The sequence below is a fragment of the Nelumbo lutea genome, chromosome 1 (genome assembly GCF_056320005.1).
Source record: "Nelumbo lutea isolate HS-2025 chromosome 1, American lotus-T2T, whole genome shotgun sequence".
Lineage (NCBI taxonomy): Eukaryota > Viridiplantae > Streptophyta > Magnoliopsida > Proteales > Nelumbonaceae > Nelumbo > Nelumbo lutea.
The window spans coordinates 188,681,218-188,701,751 of NC_142684.1; the positions used below are offsets into that span (position 1 = coordinate 188,681,218).

General features: G+C 38.1%; 1 protein-coding gene across 2 annotated transcripts in view; it reads left to right on the forward strand.

Annotated features, from left to right (window-relative positions):
* The window catches only part of TPP2 (tripeptidyl peptidase ii), a 109,587-nt gene that overhangs the window by 2,542 nt on the left and 86,511 nt on the right, over positions 1-20,534 (forward strand). For both annotated transcript variants that reach the window (XM_088961715.1, XM_088961716.1), the window contains exons 2-9: positions 1,575-1,653; positions 1,764-1,837; positions 3,631-3,740; positions 3,828-3,908; positions 12,438-12,524; positions 12,599-12,741; positions 17,127-17,277; positions 17,372-17,494. In XM_088961715.1, the coding sequence (XP_088817841.1) occupies positions 1,575-1,653; positions 1,764-1,837; positions 3,631-3,740; positions 3,828-3,908; positions 12,438-12,524; positions 12,599-12,741; positions 17,127-17,277; positions 17,372-17,494 (848 nt within the window). The remainder of the gene's footprint in view (positions 1-1,574; positions 1,654-1,763; positions 1,838-3,630; positions 3,741-3,827; positions 3,909-12,437; positions 12,525-12,598; positions 12,742-17,126; positions 17,278-17,371; positions 17,495-20,534) is intronic.

The window sequence follows — 20,534 nt, forward strand, 5'->3', positions numbered from 1 at the left end:
CAAGTATGGAGGAGGTATAGGATTGATCTTTCTCAAGAATATAATATATTTTGGGAGATATTCTCTTAATGTGGGGGTTCATTTCATTCATTATGAACATAAAAGTGTAAGGCTGATTAGCGAGGTTTTAAAAACTTCATACAATGAATGATCAGCCATTCCATTCAAGATGATTCTTGCAGTTGCAGATGTATATATAAGATAGTCTTTTATATAAAGATTTACAGGAATGATCTTTCTCAAGAATATATTTACATTGACTTTGAAGCAGAAAAATTCCAATGTACTGGAAGATGCTTTAGCCACAAGTACTAACAAGCAAATAAATAAGAGAAAATATAAGAGGAAACAAGAATTAGTTCTACTATAGCTGCTGGCTATGGTAGAAACAGGAAAGAAAAGAATTGTTTAATCAATTGAATGGAGTAGATTGTTTTCTACAAGGCCTGTTGATACCCTTTTGTAGATCCAAAGTAGCACTTCCAACTCCTATTTGGACTCACTCCTACTTGTATTCAAACTTCAAACAAGAAAAAAACAGAAACATCCCTTTCAAACTACGACACAAAAACTCTCTACTTCTACTAAACATAAGAAACTAGAAATTACTAAAATTTGTAACTCATCTTTTACTATAAATAATAATGAGGAAAGCTACTACGAAAGTATGAATAATAATATGGTCTACTGGTCAACTTGTTGTCTAAGACTTTGACATGACTTGCAGAACCCAAAAAATCAGCCAACTTAAAGTCTTTAGTTGCGGTACCATGTTGGATTGAGTTGAAATCCTATAGCATGGGTACTGTAAGTGTACTTTAATCCCACCAAATTTCAGCGAGATCTAATAAGATTTGACTAGTCAAAAAGTTACTTCTTGTCTGGTTGATGATGCATTCTACAGGTCTACTATTTGACTCTTTTGTCCTCCGTTCCTTTCTTTGCTTCTGTATTTGCATCAGACTTGAATGTTTTAGTTGCTATGTGAACATATAATGTTATATTAAGTATATGGATATTTATATATGGAGTAGGTTTGCTAGTTGACTTACTTTAGAAAAGGAGTCTAAGTAACCCACAAACTTCCGTGTGGAAAGCTATTTGTGGATGAAAAGAGTCACCATTTTCCTTTTCTCATCCTAGATTCATGAAAAAAAATTTGGCAGAGAAGATGTTCTAGGTAAACTTTCTTTTATGGGCTACTTTTAATTAACAAATTGAAAAATTCTAGATAAACATCATTCCAAGATTGGATATGAGTTGATGTGGATTGGAGGATTCAGCAAATTGCTAATCATACAAAATTCCCTATCTGAGAATGATCTAGATTGGCCACAAGATTCCTCCACATGGCTAAAATGAAGTAGGTCATGTAGAAAGCTCCTTGGTTACAACCCCCATGGAACCAAGCTGGCTCCTCAAAATTTTATTATATCTAGGCAGTTATTTTTGTATAATATTAATTATAAAGGGGCCTTTTGTAAATGTGGCTTACCCAGAAGATGTTTATGCAATGGGTAAAATACAAATTTATGTACCATATATTTGAAGCTAATCACATTATTGTTTTCCAGATTCTGGTGTAGACCCAGCTGCTGCTGGATTACAAGTTACCTCAGATGGGAAGCCGAAAATCATAGATGTCCTTGATTGGTACTTGGACTCCTTGAATAAGCCCATAATTTAGAAAGTCGTGTAGCTTGGTTTTTCTGCCTATATATTCCTTGAAGATCTTTTGAAGCAAAATTATATTCCTTTTGCAGCACAGGAAGTGGAGATATTGACACCTCAAAAGTGGTAAAAGCTGATGCAAATGGTTGTATCATTGGAGCTTCAGGTTGGTGAGAGAAATGCTCATTACAGATACAAATAATAAGCATTGCTTGAATCCTGAAATTCTAACTGTATTTTGCCAACTTACCTGCTTTCTTGTGACAATATGATTTTTTCTTCTGTCATTTGACATGATTTTTTAATTAGTGACAATGTAACATCACCTGTCTTCAATTTTCTGCTATATATTTGGAATTTAATTTCTCATTTGTAAAATTTAATATATTGCTCTCTAGCATGTGAAGTTTTCTCTTTTTTAAGAAAGGAAAGAAAAGTTGTTTGACATTCCACATATTTGGGGATGTATCGAGTCCCATTGGATACTTGAAGGGACAGTCAATTGTCCTCCTTCATATGCATGTCATGTCACATGGCAAAAACACTAGAATGATAACACATATGACATCTCTTATGTTCAATTCTACCTGATTAATTAACTTGACTAAAATAGGTTACAATTGACAAAACTTGGAGACAAGTCTGCCACTTAAATGGGTATAGTTATCCAATCAATTCAGCTTTCAATATCTCTATGCTAGATGTGCATCATAAATTGTGGGTTTCATTCTCTGACACTGTGTATTTCCTCAGTTAAGTCATTGAATTGAATATATTGATTTTGTTTGTTGTTAGTGCTGTTTCTGGCAATCATGGTCTTCAATTTGTTTTCTTTTTGGTAGTAAAGCAAAATTTTACAAACAAGGGGGGATTTGGAGCCTAGGCAAAAAGAAAGTGTCCAAAGAAGAATTTCATGTACACAAAGACCCCTGCCACTTGCAATATCCAGACTCAAAAGAAGACACCACTCATGTAATGAACCAAAAACCAACACCAAAGCCCAACTACCAAATTACTCTCATCCCTCAACATGTTAGAAAAACTTGCCAATTACTCAACAACTGAATTAAGTAGGCATGCAACTAGTATTATTACAAGAAAACCTTTTCCACCTCTTCATTCACAAGTCCATCGGAAACCAAATTTAATTCTCTTGGAATCCACCTCCTTTGGACAGGATGGATGGATGCAATGTCTCTTATTTCATTAAGGAAGTGACCTGGCTTCTATAGCTCTGCATCTTCTAAGAAGACCATTCCTTGATGCTGTTTCTGGCTTCCTGGAGTCTTTGGTGGATGGATGGATGTTGACCTAATCTCTGACACTTTTGGCATGAAATGGTTGCTCGTAGTTGAACCTGTATTCTCATGTTTGTTTAGTGATTTTACAATTGCACCATTCAAGTAAGTGTTTACTTGAGTCCTCCTAGATGGTTAGAGAAAAAGGATTGTTTCTCTTGTCAAATTTGAGTTCCAGTGAGAAGGGAAAGCCCCTCTGCCTTGGTGGAGGATGCAACCCCCTCCAAATGCTCTGGGATTCCCAGATGAGCTGTCATCAAATTACAATTTAGCCTCTTATTCAGTTGAAGGGGTGCGATACCTCTAGAAAGATGATGTCCCAGGGAAGATCTAAGGATTTCCACCATATACATAATGCAATCCATGCCTGAGTTCTTTAGTTTCTAGAAAATAAATTTTCTTTTTATAATGTTTTGATTGATAATCCAAATGAAACATATTAGAACACATAAAACATTGCGAATGGTTTCCAAAGGTCTTTACAGTTGTGCTATTATGTATAAGGATTCTCCATAGATTCTGAAAGAACTCAAAGATAAACTAGCAGTGTGAGTGTATTCAGTCCCTCCCACGGTATGAGTGTTGCTTTTAGGCCCTACTGTGATGATTTATATCATTCTATATTCATTTTTCTGAGAGTAAACTCATTTCTTTTAAATAGGAGCACAATTGATTGTAAATCCATCATGGAAAAATCCTTCCGGGGAGTGGCATGTGGGTTATAAATTGGTGTATGATCTCTTCACAGACACTTTGACTTCCCGTGTAAAGGTAAGCATTTTCCTGTCATGTCATTGATTACTCTGAGTCTTTCATTTCTGTTAGAACTGTAATTAACTTTTGAACATATTTTGACAGAAAGAGAGGAAGAAAAAGTGGGATGAGAAAAATCAGGAAGCAATTGCTGAGGCTGTAAAGCAGCTTGATGAATTTGACCAGGTTTTGATAACATTCCAGTTTTGAACCTTCATTGCCTGATTCTTCATGGAAATCTTTCATAACTGTTTGGTTCTAATATCTACTATGTATTTAGTGTGAGTATATAAATGGTTAAAAAAGCAATTTGTTTCTTTATTTTTTTTAGAGAGAATTTTTATTTGCTCAAGTATTTTCTCAACATTCCTTCTTTTATTCTGCTTTTGTTTGTTGAGAAATGCTCAATGCTCAATGCTTTTCTATGTTATTGTCTTTGATTTGTTTTTCTATGATTGTTATAGTTGTTGTAAGGGAGTACACAACTAGGGGTATACTGGTATTTTTAATTGTATGTGAGGAGTTTATATAGTGAATAGAAGCTATACAATGGGTGAGCAGGTCAGCCAATGCTATGGCTGATGTCTTGGCTAAACAGGGGGCTGTAAGGGAGTTTCTGTTTGTGGCTGAGTTGTAATACTTAATTTTTCAGTTCAACTTTCAGTTTTTGGGCTCAAGGGTGTAGCTGCATCTTGTGCCCCTCAAGGGGAGTTATCTCCCCTACTTTTAAATGATTTTTTTGGAGAACTAATGAAGGTGAAGGTTAGTTGTGTGGTTCAAGGAGCCTTGAAAAATTTTCCCAAAATTATTGGGTGAGATCAGCAGTAGCACTCATGTTTTTCTAGTATTCTTGGATCATCGTATAGTGGGTAGTTTGATTTATTGGAAGTTCTAGGGCCTCTGGAGTGAGCACCCCTTTCTTCTGTAGTTTCTACAAATGGTGAGCAGGTCAGCCAATGCTATGGCTGATGTCTTGGCTAAACAGGGGGCTGTAAGGGAGTGTCTGTTTGTGGCTGAGTTGTAATACTTAATTTTTCAGTTCAACTTTCAGTTTTTGGGTTCAAGGGTGTGGCTGCATCTTGTGCCCCTCAAGGGGAGTTATCTCCCCTACTTTTAAATGATTTTTTTGGAGAACTAATGAAGATGAAGGTTAGTTGTGTGGTTCAAGGAGCCTTGAAAAATTTTCCCAAAATTCAAGAAAACTAGAATTCTTTGTGCGGCATTATTGGGTGAGATCAGCAGTAGCACTCATGTTTTTCTAGTATTCTTGGATCATCGTATAGTGGGCGGTTTGATTTATTGGAAGTTCTAGGGCCTCTGGAGTGAGCACTCCTTTCTTCTGTAGTTTCTACAATTGCTGGTGAGGGTGATCTCCAATATCCTTTGCATAAGGTAATCTCCAGTATTTGGAAGTAGGGAGAATGGGGGCTTGGGGAATGGAAATGTGACCAAAAGAAATATGGCATTACTGATAAAAAAAGAAATATTGCATTACTAGGGTAATGGCTATGGAGATTACTTCTTGAGCAGGATAGGTTGTCACACAAAGTAATTGTAGGCATTCGTGGTACTAACGTATGAAAGCTAATAACCAAGATGCTAATCTGGATGCTAGGGCTTCTCTGTCCTCTCCTTGGAAAGCCTCCACGATAATTTTTAGCTTTTCATTTCTCACATCAGGTATGCTTGTGTTGGTAACAGAGTGTTATTTTGGGAAGATATCTGGGTTGGGGAGGTTTCTCTTAAAGAGTGGTCTCAAACCTGTATTCTTTGTCATCTTATAAGATGAAAATAATCTCCATCTTGTACAATAATGGGCAAAATTGGGACCTATGGCTTTGGGAGGGGGAGGTGGCAGCAGTTGCTGATCTATTATTTTTCTTGGATGGTGTCTTCTTGGACACCTGTTCAGATAGCAAGGTTTGGTCTGTTTTCCCCTTGGGGCTGTTTTCCTGTGCTTCTTTCAATAATGTCCTCTTACAATTGTCTAGCTTGGTAGTGCCATTTCCAACAAAAGAAGCGTGGAGTAGATCTGTGTCTCTTAAAGTAAGACATTTGTGATATGTTTCAAAGGAGAAGGCTAGGTTTGTGCTTGTTCCCTACAGCTTCTAATCTCCTATTTATTTGTATATTGTATTTGGGAAGGGTTTTCTTCTCTTTTCGGTTGAAGGTGACACTTCCTTCTGGTGTGGCAAGCCTGTTTAATGCTAATTTCTTTAGACAGCCATGGAAGAAAGGTAGGGTCTTATGGGGAACTACAAGAGACTGCTATAGTATGAACTATATGGGATAGCGGGAAGAAAAGGAGTAAGAGGTTGTTCCAAACAAATAACATTTAAGGAATACTCAACAGATGACATCATTAGGGCTTCTTAGTATCAAGCTGACCTTTGATGGAAGATCAAGTGGAAATCAAGACATTCTGGAATTGGGGGGGTGCTTTTAGAGATTGTGATGGACAAATGGGCAAATATTGGCCTTATACTTGGGGCCGTCGGATAACAGCTGAAGATGCTGAATTGAAAAGTTTATTGCTTTGTCTTTTAGTGAATTAGTTTTTAATTGTGGGCACCTTAATTGCTGAAACTGAAGTTGGGTAGATCACTATACTTCTTGAAAATTTTACTATTTAATTATTGTAACAACTAAGACTAAGAGACAAAGAAATAGGTCTTTTAGTTCAGCAACTTCTGCTGTTATCAAACAGCCCCTTAGCCAGTTCTCTTTCATGGTTTTAGGCTAGCAGATAGTTTTATCCCGCGCGAGGGAGGTTGGGGTCAGGTTTAGATGGGTTGGAATTTAAGCAAATGGTTTGGTAGACACTTTGGCCAAGCAACGGGTAAACAGGGAGAATTGTTTTGGTTGGCATTGTGATAGTAGTTTCACCCTTTGGGGTCATTTCCCCTCAGCTTGGGATGTTTGGCATATTGTAATAACTTCACCGTTTCTAATAATTTTTATTCTCTTTTGAATTTGGTCTTGGAGATGCTTTCCAATTTTCTTGAACCTGTTCTGTAATTCTATGCAATCACATCTTAGTAGAAATTTCTTACGGATGAAGAAAACAAAAGGAGATCTAGGGAGATATATTCATAAATATTAAATGTAGTTTGTGCTTACCTTTTCTGGTCTGAGGTTTCTCATATAAGGGGAGAAGCCATTGTCATTATACTTCTTGACATTGAAGTCGAGAAAAAAGGTGCTTGCCTTTTTCATTTTAATAAAATTTCTTTTTTTTACTCTAAGTCCCAATGCTAAGAAATTGATCATCTTAAAAGACTGTATGAAGCCAAGGACCCTGCTACTTGTAGAAGGCTGGTGGAGAGATATCAAGCATTTGAATTTTTGGCAGTGCTAGCTAAATTTAGAATTTTGATTTTACATGCCTGTATATCCTTGTGAAGTTGTGATTTTTTCCCAGACTTACTCATTGCCCACCTAGCTTACATGTATGAAGCTGCATCCATACCTTTTCCCTCCTTGATTTAGGAAAAAGCAATAGAAAGGAAGTTTTAATGTGGTGTCTACTTCAATAGATGGATAGAGTTCTACCATTCCACTTGCACCAGCCTTGTGGCCATTAATGGGGTAATTGTAGCTGCTAGGGCTAAGGTAGATTGCTACACGAGTACTTTCTTAGTTGGACATTGAGAGAGTTGTCAGTTGGTTAAACATTTTTAAAACTCTTATTATCCAAGTTATGAAAGTAAGTATTCTTCCTTTCGATATTTGTGCATAGTGTTGTGTAGGGACCATATATGTGCTATATATGGGTGGATATTGCTATACCCCTACTGTTTAGCTAATTGACAAGCTGTACCCTTACTATTTAACTATTGTCTTATACCACCCCTACTGTTTCTGACAATTGACTAGCTCTACCCTTGCTGTTCAATGTCTATTAATGTCATGTCAAAATCCGTATACGCATGACACCATGTGTCATATAATTTTTTTTAAAACCCAATATTACCCTTCGTCAAAATCCGTATACACGTGACACAATGTGTCATAATTTTTTTTAAAAACTCAATATTACCCTTTGTCCCTCTCTGTAAATTGGGTAAGAATCGTTGCCTGTGAACAGGACTGGATCATCGTTAGCATGGTCTGGCTCTTTTGATCATCCATTGTTAACTTGGCCTATCCTGTTTTCTAAAGCAGAAATTCAAGATTCTCCTTCTCCCTTTGTTGCTTCTTCATGCTATGAGACTTACATGATGGGTTTTGTGATCACCAATATCGTCAGACTTCAGTACTACACTGGTAGGATCAGTGAACGGGAGATGGTAGGGCTGGTTCGAGAACCCCTCAACCCTTATGACTCCCAACACTATTAAGGTGATCAATACCTGTTCTTTCTCCTCTCCTTGATGCCTAACTCTTTGCCGTTGAGGGAACCGTAGCCAACATTCCCGGGAACAAAAACCGGTACAAGCTCCCATGCCAAATCCACATCTTTGCTCACATTGAAAACGTTCAACTTGTTCGGGACAACATTCGTGTGGTGGGTTGCAGCTAGTTTCTGATCCAATTCCTTCTTTTGCTTTGTTGGGGGCTGGCTGTAAGCGTTAAAGAAAAGAAAACTAAGAAAGAATTCTCTCGAGTTGCCTCCGTTTTGGGAGGAGAAAGGTGGATACTATGCCAATGTCTTGACAAATTATCGGATTGATAAGCGACTGGAGCCACTGAATGGGGGCATTTCACCGTCGCCGGCTGTGCCAGAGATGAGGTAGGCGAGGCGAGGTGGGGGCGCCTTTCAAAATCTTCCTCATTTTGTCATCAGAGGTGCATCCCCGTGATGGTAACCAGTCGACTGTGCCAGAGACGAGGTAGGCGAGGCGAGGGCCTTTCCATATCTTCATTTCGTCATTGGAGATGTGTCCATGTGACGGTAACCAGAAATGGCCACCACTGAGACCCATCGTATGTGGCAAAAAAGAATTTCTAAAGTTGTTCCTCACGAGAGAAATGACTGATCTCCAATCTTTGTCCATCGTGCAAAAAATAAATTCTGATCTCTAGGTTTGTTCTTTTTGACAGAGAACAGATTTACAAGCAAAATTTTCTAATTTAGGTAAAAGATCAAATAATTTTGATATTTTAGCCTGGTGGAGCGAACATTCAAAAAATTATCCAGTTCTCGCCGCCATGGCACGTGATCTACTAACCCCTTCGCTGTCTACAGTTCCATCGAAGTCATGTTTTAGTGTAGGTACCAGGATGCTCGATGACAAAAGAAGCTGCATGAACGATGAAAACATAGAGATGTGCATCTGCTTCAAGGATTGGCTAGATGCAAAAGATAGATTACAAGACAAAGGAGGGCATGATACTACACCAGATATTTCACCCGAAGCAAATGATGAAAGTCATGAATGATGATTCATGAATTTGACTACTTGTATAGAATTTCTTATTTTTTCAAATTATTGTAATTTTTTAAAATTTTACTTAATTTATTTGATATATTTTTTTAAATTTTAACAATGTAATTTTGTATTTTCAATTTGTAACCATATTGTATTTTTTATATTTTATTAATTTATTCCATTTTCATATTTCATTCATCCAAGTATCCAATGATCCAATCATTGTATTTGTAATTTGTACTATTCAAATTTAAATGAAATAAAATTCCAATTTTTCTTCCAATTTGTTATTCCATCATTCTTATTTCAATTTGGTTAAGTATTATTTTTTTTTCATTTATGTGTTAGATAACTTAGATTTCTCATTTCTTAATTTTTTAAATAGTTCCCAATTCCCAAAGTTCAAAGAAAAGTTAAATATTTTAGTTTTACAATTTTACTCAGAAAAGTAATCAAAATTTTCAAAAAAACACAAAAAATAAAAAAAATAGTGCAGCCCGGTTCGCCTCAGGCCCGTAGCACGGCATGGCACGGGCCCGCCTGGGCCGTGGGCTGTGCTGGGCCAATCCCCAAAATTTCTACCGGGGACTCGGGGAGGGCGGCACGGCCCGCGAGCTAGCATGGCACGCCCTGCCTTTTGAGCGGGCTGCCCACGGGCTGTGCCGTGTTGGCCTGGCAGGGCTCACTTTACATCTCTAGGCTGGTTTGTATGAATTAAATTTAAAATTTTAATTTAACTTTAGGCTCATAGTTATGAAAAAACATCTTTAAAAAGTTAGTGTATACATTAATATATAATACCATATATATTTTGTAAAATATCATAAATACCATATATGCATGTATACATGCCTGTATGCCACTATACCATATACACATACATACCTTATATACATATATGCTATCTATACATGCCGTACATACTACATTTATATAGATACATATTTGGTAAAATATTATACCATGTAAGATATTACATTATTACTAGAAAATGCAAGATATTATGCCTATGTCTGAGATATAATACTATATACTATATACAATAATTTCTGGGCCGAGCTGGGCCTAAGGCATGCTTGGCTTGGGCCTGGCCCACATTATGTCCAGGCTTGATGTGGGACAAGGCTGGGCTGGGCTGGGCTTGATAGAAATGTGGCTGCCCAAGCCTGAAAATTTGCGGGCCAGGCTGGGCTGGATCATATATTATCATCCTTAATCCTAACTATATGGGGTTGGCTTAATTAGTACTATTTTACCATTCAGTTTTGTAATTTGTTTATTTGCATATCCATTATTAAATTATGAGCACTTTCATTTCTTGCTTCTTTAACCCATGCCCTTTATAGTCTGCTTTGAGCCCTTCTATCCCCTTGAACTTGTAATTGATCGCCTTTTCTTACGGGTGCTGTAGGTGGTCTTCTGTGCACGTGATTGAACCATTTAAGTTACTTTCTCTCATCTTATCACCTATTGGAGCTACTCCTAGGTTTCTTTAAATGACTTATTTTCTAACCCTATCCTTTGACTGCCCAACACTTTTCTCTGATCAACATTACTAGCCTTACAAATTGTTTTATAGAATTTTCCTTTTAATTTAAGTAGTAAGCTTCTCTAGCATAAGACTTTGGATACACCCTCCATTTTGCCCATCATGCTCTAATTCTACGGGTGACCTCTTGTATTTATCTCTCCATTGTTATGATGAACCAAGGTACTAGAAAATGTCACATTGAGTTATCGCTTGGTTTCCAGTGCTGGGTATCGTGATTGAATCAGTTCTATTTCAGTAGGTCAAGTTAACTTGTTATCTGGTTGGATTTTTAGTCCATTTCACCCTTGACTGCTTGGTTGCAAAAAATGTCGACTTTGTCAATTAGTAGGCTTTATAAGACTAAAGGTTGCAAGTTGGGTAAAAACCGTGGAAGTGTTCAAAGAAGTCCATGCGAATGACATCCTGAGAGCTTGGTGAATGGTTGCTATCTATTCAATGGTGAAGGACTATGATGGAATGGAAGCCACCCTCAAGTCCAAGATTGAAGTTGAATTTTGATGGCAGTTCCTTTGGCAACCTCAACAAGCAGGAATTGGAGGAATAATTAGAGATTTATTGGGCAATATCAAAGTATTGTTTTTGGGTCTAATTGAGTAAATGATATTGTCAGAGCTGAAGTTATGGCACTTTTGCAAGATTGTCATTTCTTGGTTGAATAGTAGTATTCCATGAGCTTGGGTTTATAGATAGACATTAAGGCAGAGGTTTAAAACGTCGGTTGTCCAAATATAAGAAACATGTTGGAAATATTGTAAAGATTATAGATATGGTGAAAACATTGTGTTTGAAATGAATATTGAGCTAGCTCAAAGTGGTAATCATTTAAGTTGGGTGGGATACCAAGGAGGTGAGGTCTTCTTCTGGAGTTAGTGTATGGAAAGGGATAATGAGTTTTCAGTCAGCCTTCCTTAGCCTTGTATTTTATAGGGTGGGGAATGGTTCAACAATATAGTTTTGGAAAGATTGGGTGGGAATTGGAAAGTTGTGTGATTTGTGCATGCACTTCTATAGGTTAAGCAAGAAGAATACCTCTATTATGGGCCGATCCTCAAAGACCCCAGCCCTTTTTGCTCTTGGACTGCCAGGCGTCCTTCTATTTCAGCCCTGCCCCCTTCGACATTAAAGGCTGAATCACACGGGCCTCCCTTCTTTGCTTCTCTCAACCTCAAGAAGACCCCATCACTCAAGAACTCTTTTGAAAACTCCCCTGATTCGCCTCTCTTCACCTTTCCATGATCTCGAAAGTCGATCAGCCCCAACTCATTGACCCCACTTTCATCATTAGCTTGTTTTATTCCAGAAATTCCCTCTCCATCAAACTTTGGTCTGCCCTCAGCTTGGAGCCCATTCGACTTCTGAAACCTTGAACCAGTCGAATCAATCGAAAGAAGAGGAGCGCTCCACTCTTCCCTCCACGGATCCAGGTTGGCTAACCCACTCCCAGGGAAGGACCCTTCCACCACCACTCTAAGAATCATATGTTTAGATGTCTAATGGCTTACTTAAAAGTGGATTTTTGATGAACTTCATGGTTATAATTTATGAATATCTAATTCTCTATGGTTTCCTATTATAATTTTGTTGATAAAATCATTGTAAACGAAAAAAAATGGGATTGAAGGGTTCGAAAGCTACAATACGAGCATATCTATCTAATTCATTAATCAAAGGGGGAAAGGCACATGCACCTAAACAATATTTGCTTGAAATAGGTACTTGTTGTGTTTTGTTTTGTTTCAGCATACTCATCTGGGCTGTTATTCTACTTTGATCTGAATTTCCTGAGTTTAGAAACATACAAAGGTGGAGGACAGCAACTTAAAAAAGGTTCGCGAGGATCTTCAAAATAGAGTTGATATTCTTCAGAAACAAGGCAATGTGAGTTTGAAGATTATGAAAGTTTGTTCTAAGTTGGTCATTTTTTCAGTACTACTTATATTTTTCTGTTTCAGAGTTATGATGATCGGGGGCCTGTTATAGATGCTGTTGTGTGGCATGATGGTAATGTGTGGAGGGTTGCTCTTGACACACAGAGCCTTGTGGATGACTCAGAACACGGGAAACTGGCTGATTTCGTTCCCCTAACAAACTATAGGTGTGCATATCCTGTTTCTTCTATAATATAATAGGGAAATCCAAACACAGGCTGAGGTGAGCTAATGTGGAAAATGCTCAAAAAAGAACCACGAAGTAGTAAGCAAGTTTTATACCACTAACTATTAAGGCTTCAATACCTATGAGCGGGGGGGGGCACTAGATGTTGCTGTTCTTATAGTTCTATAGATAGCATGGGAAACTGGTTTTTGTTTAATTTTGCTGCTTTCTCATATTTTCAGGAACTGGATTGTGAAATAAGATGATCTTCTTAAAGAGAGAAATCTTTGTACCTTCTAGGATTGGAGAAAACTCAAACTGAACCTGATTAACAATAAGCCTATTAATATGTCAAATAACAACAAAAATCTGAAATAAGATAATCTCAAGTTCTTAAGTACTCAACAATCAACATTAAGTTCAGGACTTCAAGCTGGCTGCGAGCCATTAATGCAATACAATAACATAGAGGCAGACAATTTTCTTTCAAAAAAAGAGACAGACTTTTTTCTTTGAAAAAAAAACAGTCATGAACAATTTTCTTACAAAAAGAAGAGTCATAGACAACTTTTTACCCAAAAATGAGTCATAGACATAGACAATTTTCTATAAGAAAAAGAGTCTAAGGTTTCAGCCATTCTTCAAGACTCAATCAACATTTTCTTCATCTTCACTTGGAAGTTCAATGTCATCTTCATTGTCATCTGACTTGTAGTTATCAAAATCCTCTTCCATTTCTTCTTCCAACTTGAACATCAACATCAACTTCCTCCTCTTCTTCATCTTCCAATGTCTTTTTCCACCGCAATCTTTTGTAGATTGGGGTAGAAGCACCAAATATGGTCCACCAATCAGCTAAAGAGTATAAATAATAACTAAACTAGTGATTAGGCTAAATAAAAATATTAAGAATGTAAAATATTATATTAAATCAATGTTATCATTTACTTGGTGCTTTAATTTTCCTCTAGGAAATGGCCATATCAAAACCAAAAATGCATTCTGCATTCTTGTATTTGGATAATTCATCAGTGATTGCACTTCTCTTGTTCTTCTCCTTTTCAAGTATCTCAATTACTTTAAAAAGCCCGATTATAACCTCTTCATCAGACTCAATTCTCTCTTGATCATCATAATAAAATTGTGGGTTTAAAAGGTAACCAGCTGCATACAGTGGTTGGTGGAATTAGCATTCCCACCTCTTATCAATAATTTCAAAAATGCCTTCATGTTTTTCCATCCTTCCACCAAATGCTTTGTCAATGGCCTCTTTTGCCTTGTCCAAGCCTCATAAATATAACACATGGAAGGCTTGTTTTCACGACCCACCATCCTTAATACGCGAACAAGATGGCCGCACACTTTAAGAGTAAAGATGACATTTTTCCAAAATGTAGGCATCATGACTATCTCTCCAACTCTTTTCCCTTTTGCTTCTTTTATCCATTTGCTATCATTCTGTTCTTTTGAGTTAAACAAATCTCTCTAATTCTTCTTTTGTTTGTATATACTCTACAATGTGAGAAAGGAAATAGCAAAATGGGTTTTTGCTGGCTTAATCAATTCCTTTTGATTTGAAACTTCCTCATTAGGTTCAATAAATTTGGATGGTTATAGATATACCCCATAAGGGCAATTGCCTTCTCAATTGTTCTCTTCATAGTAGGCAACTTCCTAATGGCTTCCAATATCAAGTCCAAAGAATGGGCATCACACAATGTCCATGTCAAATGAGGATGCTTTGCTGTCAATAACTTCCGTAATAATACAAGAAAACAATTCAAGAAATAAGAACTTAAGAACTATGACTCTAACATGTGAAAATGCTAGATGAAAGTTAAATGGAAATAATAATGAAGTATAAAACTCACCAGTTAAGACATAATTTTATGCATTGTCAGTAATAACTCGGAGAACATTTTTCTCACCAATTCTCTCCACCATCTTGTCAAGCAAGGTAAATAACCTCTTAGCTGTTTTTACATCACATGAAGCATCGATGCTCTCTATAAACATTGCCCCAGGACTGGCTATGGACCAAAAAATTTATGAGGGCTCTATCCTTTCTATCCCTCCACCCATCAGACATAAGAGAGCAGCCCCACTTTTCTCAAGTCTCCTTATGGTGTTGAAGCAATGTTTTTGTATAATCAACCTCTTTCTTTAAGGAAGGAATTCACAACACATAGTAACTTGGGATTTTTAATCCCGGACCAAATTGCGCTATTGCCTCTGCCATTGCTTTAAAACTTTTCAAGCGTATGGTATTCATGGGAATACTAGCTTGATAAAACCATCTAGCAATGCATATGCATACTTTCTCTCCCCCTTTATTATATGCATCATTAATAATGGTTTGCCTTTTTATGGGGGGCTGTTTAGAATTTCTTCTTGAACATGAAGCAGAATTTACATTCCCACCAACACTAGGAATGTGATTACCCTCCATCTCTCATCTTCATCTTCAATTATATATTCAAAACCTTGAAAATCTGGAATTCTGCGTTCTTGACCTCCAATCATGTGCTCTTTCATTGATTTTTTTTTTCTGTGCATGTATGCTAATATCTTTTCTTTTACCTCTTTGGGGCATTTAGTACAAACTTTTACATTTCTTCTTCCACCAATTAAATGATCTTTTGCTCTATAGATCCCTTGCCACTTTGCCACAAAATTTGCAAGTGCCAGTATTTGTATTCTTTGGATCTTGCAAATGGCAATATTTCCAGCCCGGGTCTTTCCTATTGCTTTCTTGAGTATTGTCTGATTTGTCTCTCATCTCTTTACTCTACTTGGTTGGCAAGAGCCAAGAAGTCTAATGTAATTAATGTCTTTAAAGTTTGAAGGTCAAGGTCTATAAGAAAATATAAAATAAATTAGTTATCAATCTAAAATTCTAAATAAAAATATGCAATTGTTATTGGTTGCAACTTGAAAATTGCAATTTGCAACTATCAATACTCAAATTTAAATAGGTTTAGACCTCAGGCTTCGAAAATAAATAAACTATACTACTTTACAAATAATTTATAAATTCTGCTGTTTACAAATAATTTACAAATTCAAGTACCTGAATGTGAATCCACAAGGAAGAATAATGGGTGAAGCCCCAACTTTTGCATAAAAAGTAGATACAAAACATACACAGTCCCTGTTTTAGAGGTAGAAAGTGTGAAAATATAAAATATACAAAATAATAGATGTAAAAATCAAATGAAAACGGATACAGCCCCTGTTTAATGTAAAAAACAGTGTAAGTAATGGGTCGGATCCCCTGTTTTTTGTGCAAGAAAGAAGGATGGGGCAGAGCCCCTATTTTAAACTTTTAATGTAAAAAATCAATGAAAATAATGGGGTGGGTTCCCTGTTTTTTGTGTAAAAAGCTGTGAAAAATAGAGAAAGGGGAGGAACCCCTGTTTTAAACTTTTAATGATAAAAAACCATAAAAAAATGGGCCAGAGCTCCCTGATTTAATGAGAAAAAAATTGAAAAAAAAGGGGCGGAGCTCCTGTTTTTGTGTCAAAAACATTGCTGAATCTGTATGCAAGCTTTCTCAGCCGCCGGAAGAAAAAAAGAAAAAAAGGAAGGAAGAAAAAAAATGTGTACCTCTGTAACTCTGTTCGATTCAGCCTTGGACGAACTGGAGTTTGGTTTGGATGAAACAGGCTTGCATTGGATGAACAAATTCTTCTTCCCTCTCAGTTTCTTTTTTTCTTTTGTTTTTTTGGCAAAGACCCCTCTGTCAATTCGGTTTCCTTTTTGCTTATGTTTTCTAGTTTGAGTTATTTTTCATATTTTAATGTTATTTTCAAAGGTATTTAAAAACCTCATCCAGGCGCATGCCTGGGCCGCTTGTTGCCTGGCCTGAGGTGCACACTTAGGTGCAGAGGCGAGTGCCTATCTAATGCCTATGCACCTTAGCCTGGGTGAGGCGCCTAGCCTGGAAACCGCCTCGTCTCTGTGCCTAGGCGCACCTTTTAAAACACTGGTCTTGCTGTGTCTCGTATGTAACTCTGTGTACCTGCTATTGGTCCCTATAAGATCTTTACAAGCACATGCACATTTTCATAGTAGGTGGACATGTAAGTTTACAGTTTAACAGTTAAGGTTAAAAGAGAGAATTTCCGTTGCCATTCATTCACTCAAAACCTTTCTGGGATACTAGTGAACTGTGTTTTTCAGAGCAATTAAAAAAAGCAGCTTTTATGCTAACGCTTGGTATGAGAGGGAGTTGTTCTCATTATTTTTATATGCATATTTTGGAGAGAACTGTTGTCATCTTATTCTTCTTTTTTCTTTTGCATGAGCTGTGGAACTGTAACCGGGGAAGAGAAATTTACTATGTTTAGCAAATTGAACTTTAACCCTTCATAAGTAATAATGCAGGACTGAAAGGAAGTATGGCATATTCAGCAAGCTAGATGCTTGCACCTTTGTCACCAATGTATATGATGAAGGGAACATTTTAAGCATTGTAACTGATTCCTCCCCCCATGGAACTCATGTTGCTGGTATTGCTACAGCTTTCCATCCAAAGGTATTGCTAATTTGCCTTCTAGCTTTATGTTCTTTTATTTGTTTGATTGACCCATTGAAGTGGTTCTGTTTTTGGGCTATTGTATTGCAATTAGGAACCTTTGCTAAATGGAGTAGCACCTGGAGCACAAATAGTATCATGTAAAATTGGAGATTCACGCTTAGGTTCAATGGAAACTGGAACTGGTCTAACACGGGCACTTATAGCTGCGGTAGAGGTATTTCTGATTTCCATTTGATCCAAACAATTTCTTCTGGTTATTCATTTATAAATTACTGAGATACAATAAATCTACCGTTTTATTTTCCTTGTTAGCTGTTGCATGTTTCTTGGTCTATTTTATTTTCCTTGTATCTCAGTCTACTGATATTAACCAAAAATGCATGGTAGATGTTAGGGTTACACCTTTAAATTTTACCTATGCAGAAAATTCAAAGTATGTTTAGACAAGAAGTCTCCATTGAGGAAAATCTAAATATAAAATGCCAGTATAACCCCATGCTTCCACTATATGTTTTGAAACAAAAACCTAGGCTAACTGCATGTTGGAAGGATCAAAATTCTAAAGAACGATTAAGGGAGTTGCCTTTACTAGGGCAGGAACCTAAAGAAGAAAATATTGATCTTATGATTACCATAAACTTCATTGGCTAAAGTATCTATTCAGATGAAGGTTTTCACTATTTGCGTAGAAGTAGAAATGGAATACTTACCAAAGGGACTTTTAGATGTACTTCCACCAATACCAAACAAAAACCAAGGACCATCTTTCATTTTTGACGGCTTCCTCCACCAATATGAGCCAACTTCAGTAAGATTATTGTGCTCAACTTCTCATCGAAGATATCACCTATGCTATGGCACACAAGAGAGGCATTAGTCAAAAAAGAACAATGCCTTACTGTATGAGTCCCCTGTATATGCTTTCCAAACCATACTGGGATTCCCTGCACTAGCACATCAACATTCAAGTTAAAGAATCCAAAACTAGGTTCAAGTCATCTGTTATGAATGCTTCTTGCTTTTTTAGCAGGCCATTCTTGAATGTTCAAGTACCTAGGGGAGGTTTTATCTATCTCAGGATGCCTTTTGTAAGAGTCTCAGGCACTTCAATTCTTTACCTGTTAGGTACTGCCTAACTCAGGGACCCTTTCGAGGGAGCCTGCCTCCTGAATGTGTGAGAGAGAGAGAGAGAGAGAGAGAGAGAGAGAGAGAGAGAGAGAGAGAGAGAGAGAGAGAGAGAGAGATTGTATTCCCAAATCGATAATCGATAATTCCCTCCTAGTAAGGTTCCCAAGTTGCATCCTCAATTGGGAGACCTGACCATACCACCAATGCCTCTGGTTTGATGTGATTCCCTTTGCGTGAAATTTGTTCCTTAGGTTGTTGGAAGACCATTGAGAACTTCTAAAGTAGCTGCTGTAGTTGTGTGTGGCCTTCTTCAGATCTGCTTCCTTGGGTTAGAATGTGGCCGTTCCCGTTGGAGTCTATTTGCATTAATATGTTGTGGGTTGGGTCTGCTATCTGTTTCCTTAGGGAGGCGAGACTAATGGGTCCTGGACCCTTGGACAACTGCCCTTGAATGCACCTGTGAGCTGCCCACTTGAAAATCCATGGTGAGGCAGGCCCAATCACATATCACCGGCCCTAGTTGCCCTAACCATTGGACTCCGAGAATTACATTTGCTCCACTGATTTCCAGGGAGTGTAGATCTACCTCCAACTCATGTCCTTGTATCTTCATCTTTAATTCTGTGCGCGTACTGTCGCACACCAGGTTGCTCCCATTAGCTACGTGCATCCGGAAGGCTGTACATGGTTGGACCGGAATCCCTAGTTGTCTGACCAATGTTTGGGTAATGAAATTGAGAGTGCTGCCACTGTCTATCAGAACCGACACATGGCGCCCTTATACCAGTCTGGTTACTCTCATAGTTTGAGAAGAAGCAAGACCGGTCAAGGCTTGCAGGGATACTTCCGGGTATTCCTTTGTCCATTGCCCCCATTCTTGGTTGTCCATTGGCTCTTCGATGTTTGTTGATTGCTCGACATATTCGGTTTTAGGTTGAAGGAAGAAAACTTAAGGGATCTTACAGTGATGGCCCGGCCCGAATTTGTCTCCACATGCATAACAAAGGCCCTTTTCCCGCCAGGCTTGCATCTCAGCCCAGGTTAACCTCTTGACTGAGCCGGGGCCTGAACCAGAGTTGGCGTCCTTGCTTGTGATTCCTACTCCTGATCTGGGCTCCGGTTTACCCAAGATACCTGGTTCTGGGTTCGGTATACCTAGTATGATCGCAACTCCCAGTGGTTGATTAATCCTTCTTGCCCGATTCAGTTTGTCTTCATGTACTTGAGCTAATGTTGCTGCTTCAAGAATGGTGATGGGCTGCATGGCTTTTACCTCCTGCCACAATTCTTCCCCGAGTCCACCAACAAAACTGCCGACAAGCGCGTTTTCTGGCCAGCCTTGCACGCGCACAGCTAATCTTTTGAATGCCATCTGATAATCTTGGACGGAGCTGGTCTGTCGTAGCTTAGTGAGGCTTTCATCATAGTTCTCAAAGGCCGAGACACCAAATCACATGGTTAAGGCGTCGGTGAAGTCTGCCCATGTGGCTCTTGGGTGCCGTCGCCGGTACCACTGTTACTAGATGATCGCCTCTCCTTCCAGGTGTGCAGAAGCTAATGGGACACGATCAGGTCCCTGTGTGTCGTGGTAATCGAAGTGTCTTTCTGTTCACAGAAGCCATGATGTGGGATCTCCCCCTGCGAAGATGGGAAACTCGATTCTTGCCGTTCTTGATCCGCTTCGATGACTGGTGTCACTGTGCTCTTCCTGATTCGGTGCAGGTGGTGCCTGTGCCGGTCGTTCAAGCAAGGATGCAAAGCTTTCTTTGATTTCTTTGACGTCAACTGATATTCTTTGCATTTCTCCTTCCATGTTGTCGACTCTGTTCTCCATTGCGGATGACCTTGTGCTTGGCATCTTGGCTCTGATACCAACTTGTTAGGTACTGCCTAACTCAGGGACTCTTTCGAGAGTCCCTGAGAGAGATTGTATTCCCAAATCGATAATCCCCTCCTAGCTTCCTTTCCTTATTTATATACTGCTGTTACATATCTGTTATACCTGCCCCTCCTGAATGCTTCGCAGGTCATTCTTGTAACTTTATTGATAAAGAAAATCGTTTTTTATCGATAATAGTTTTAAATGAGCTTTATGCAGTGTTTTGAAAGAGCAAATTGTTTCATGG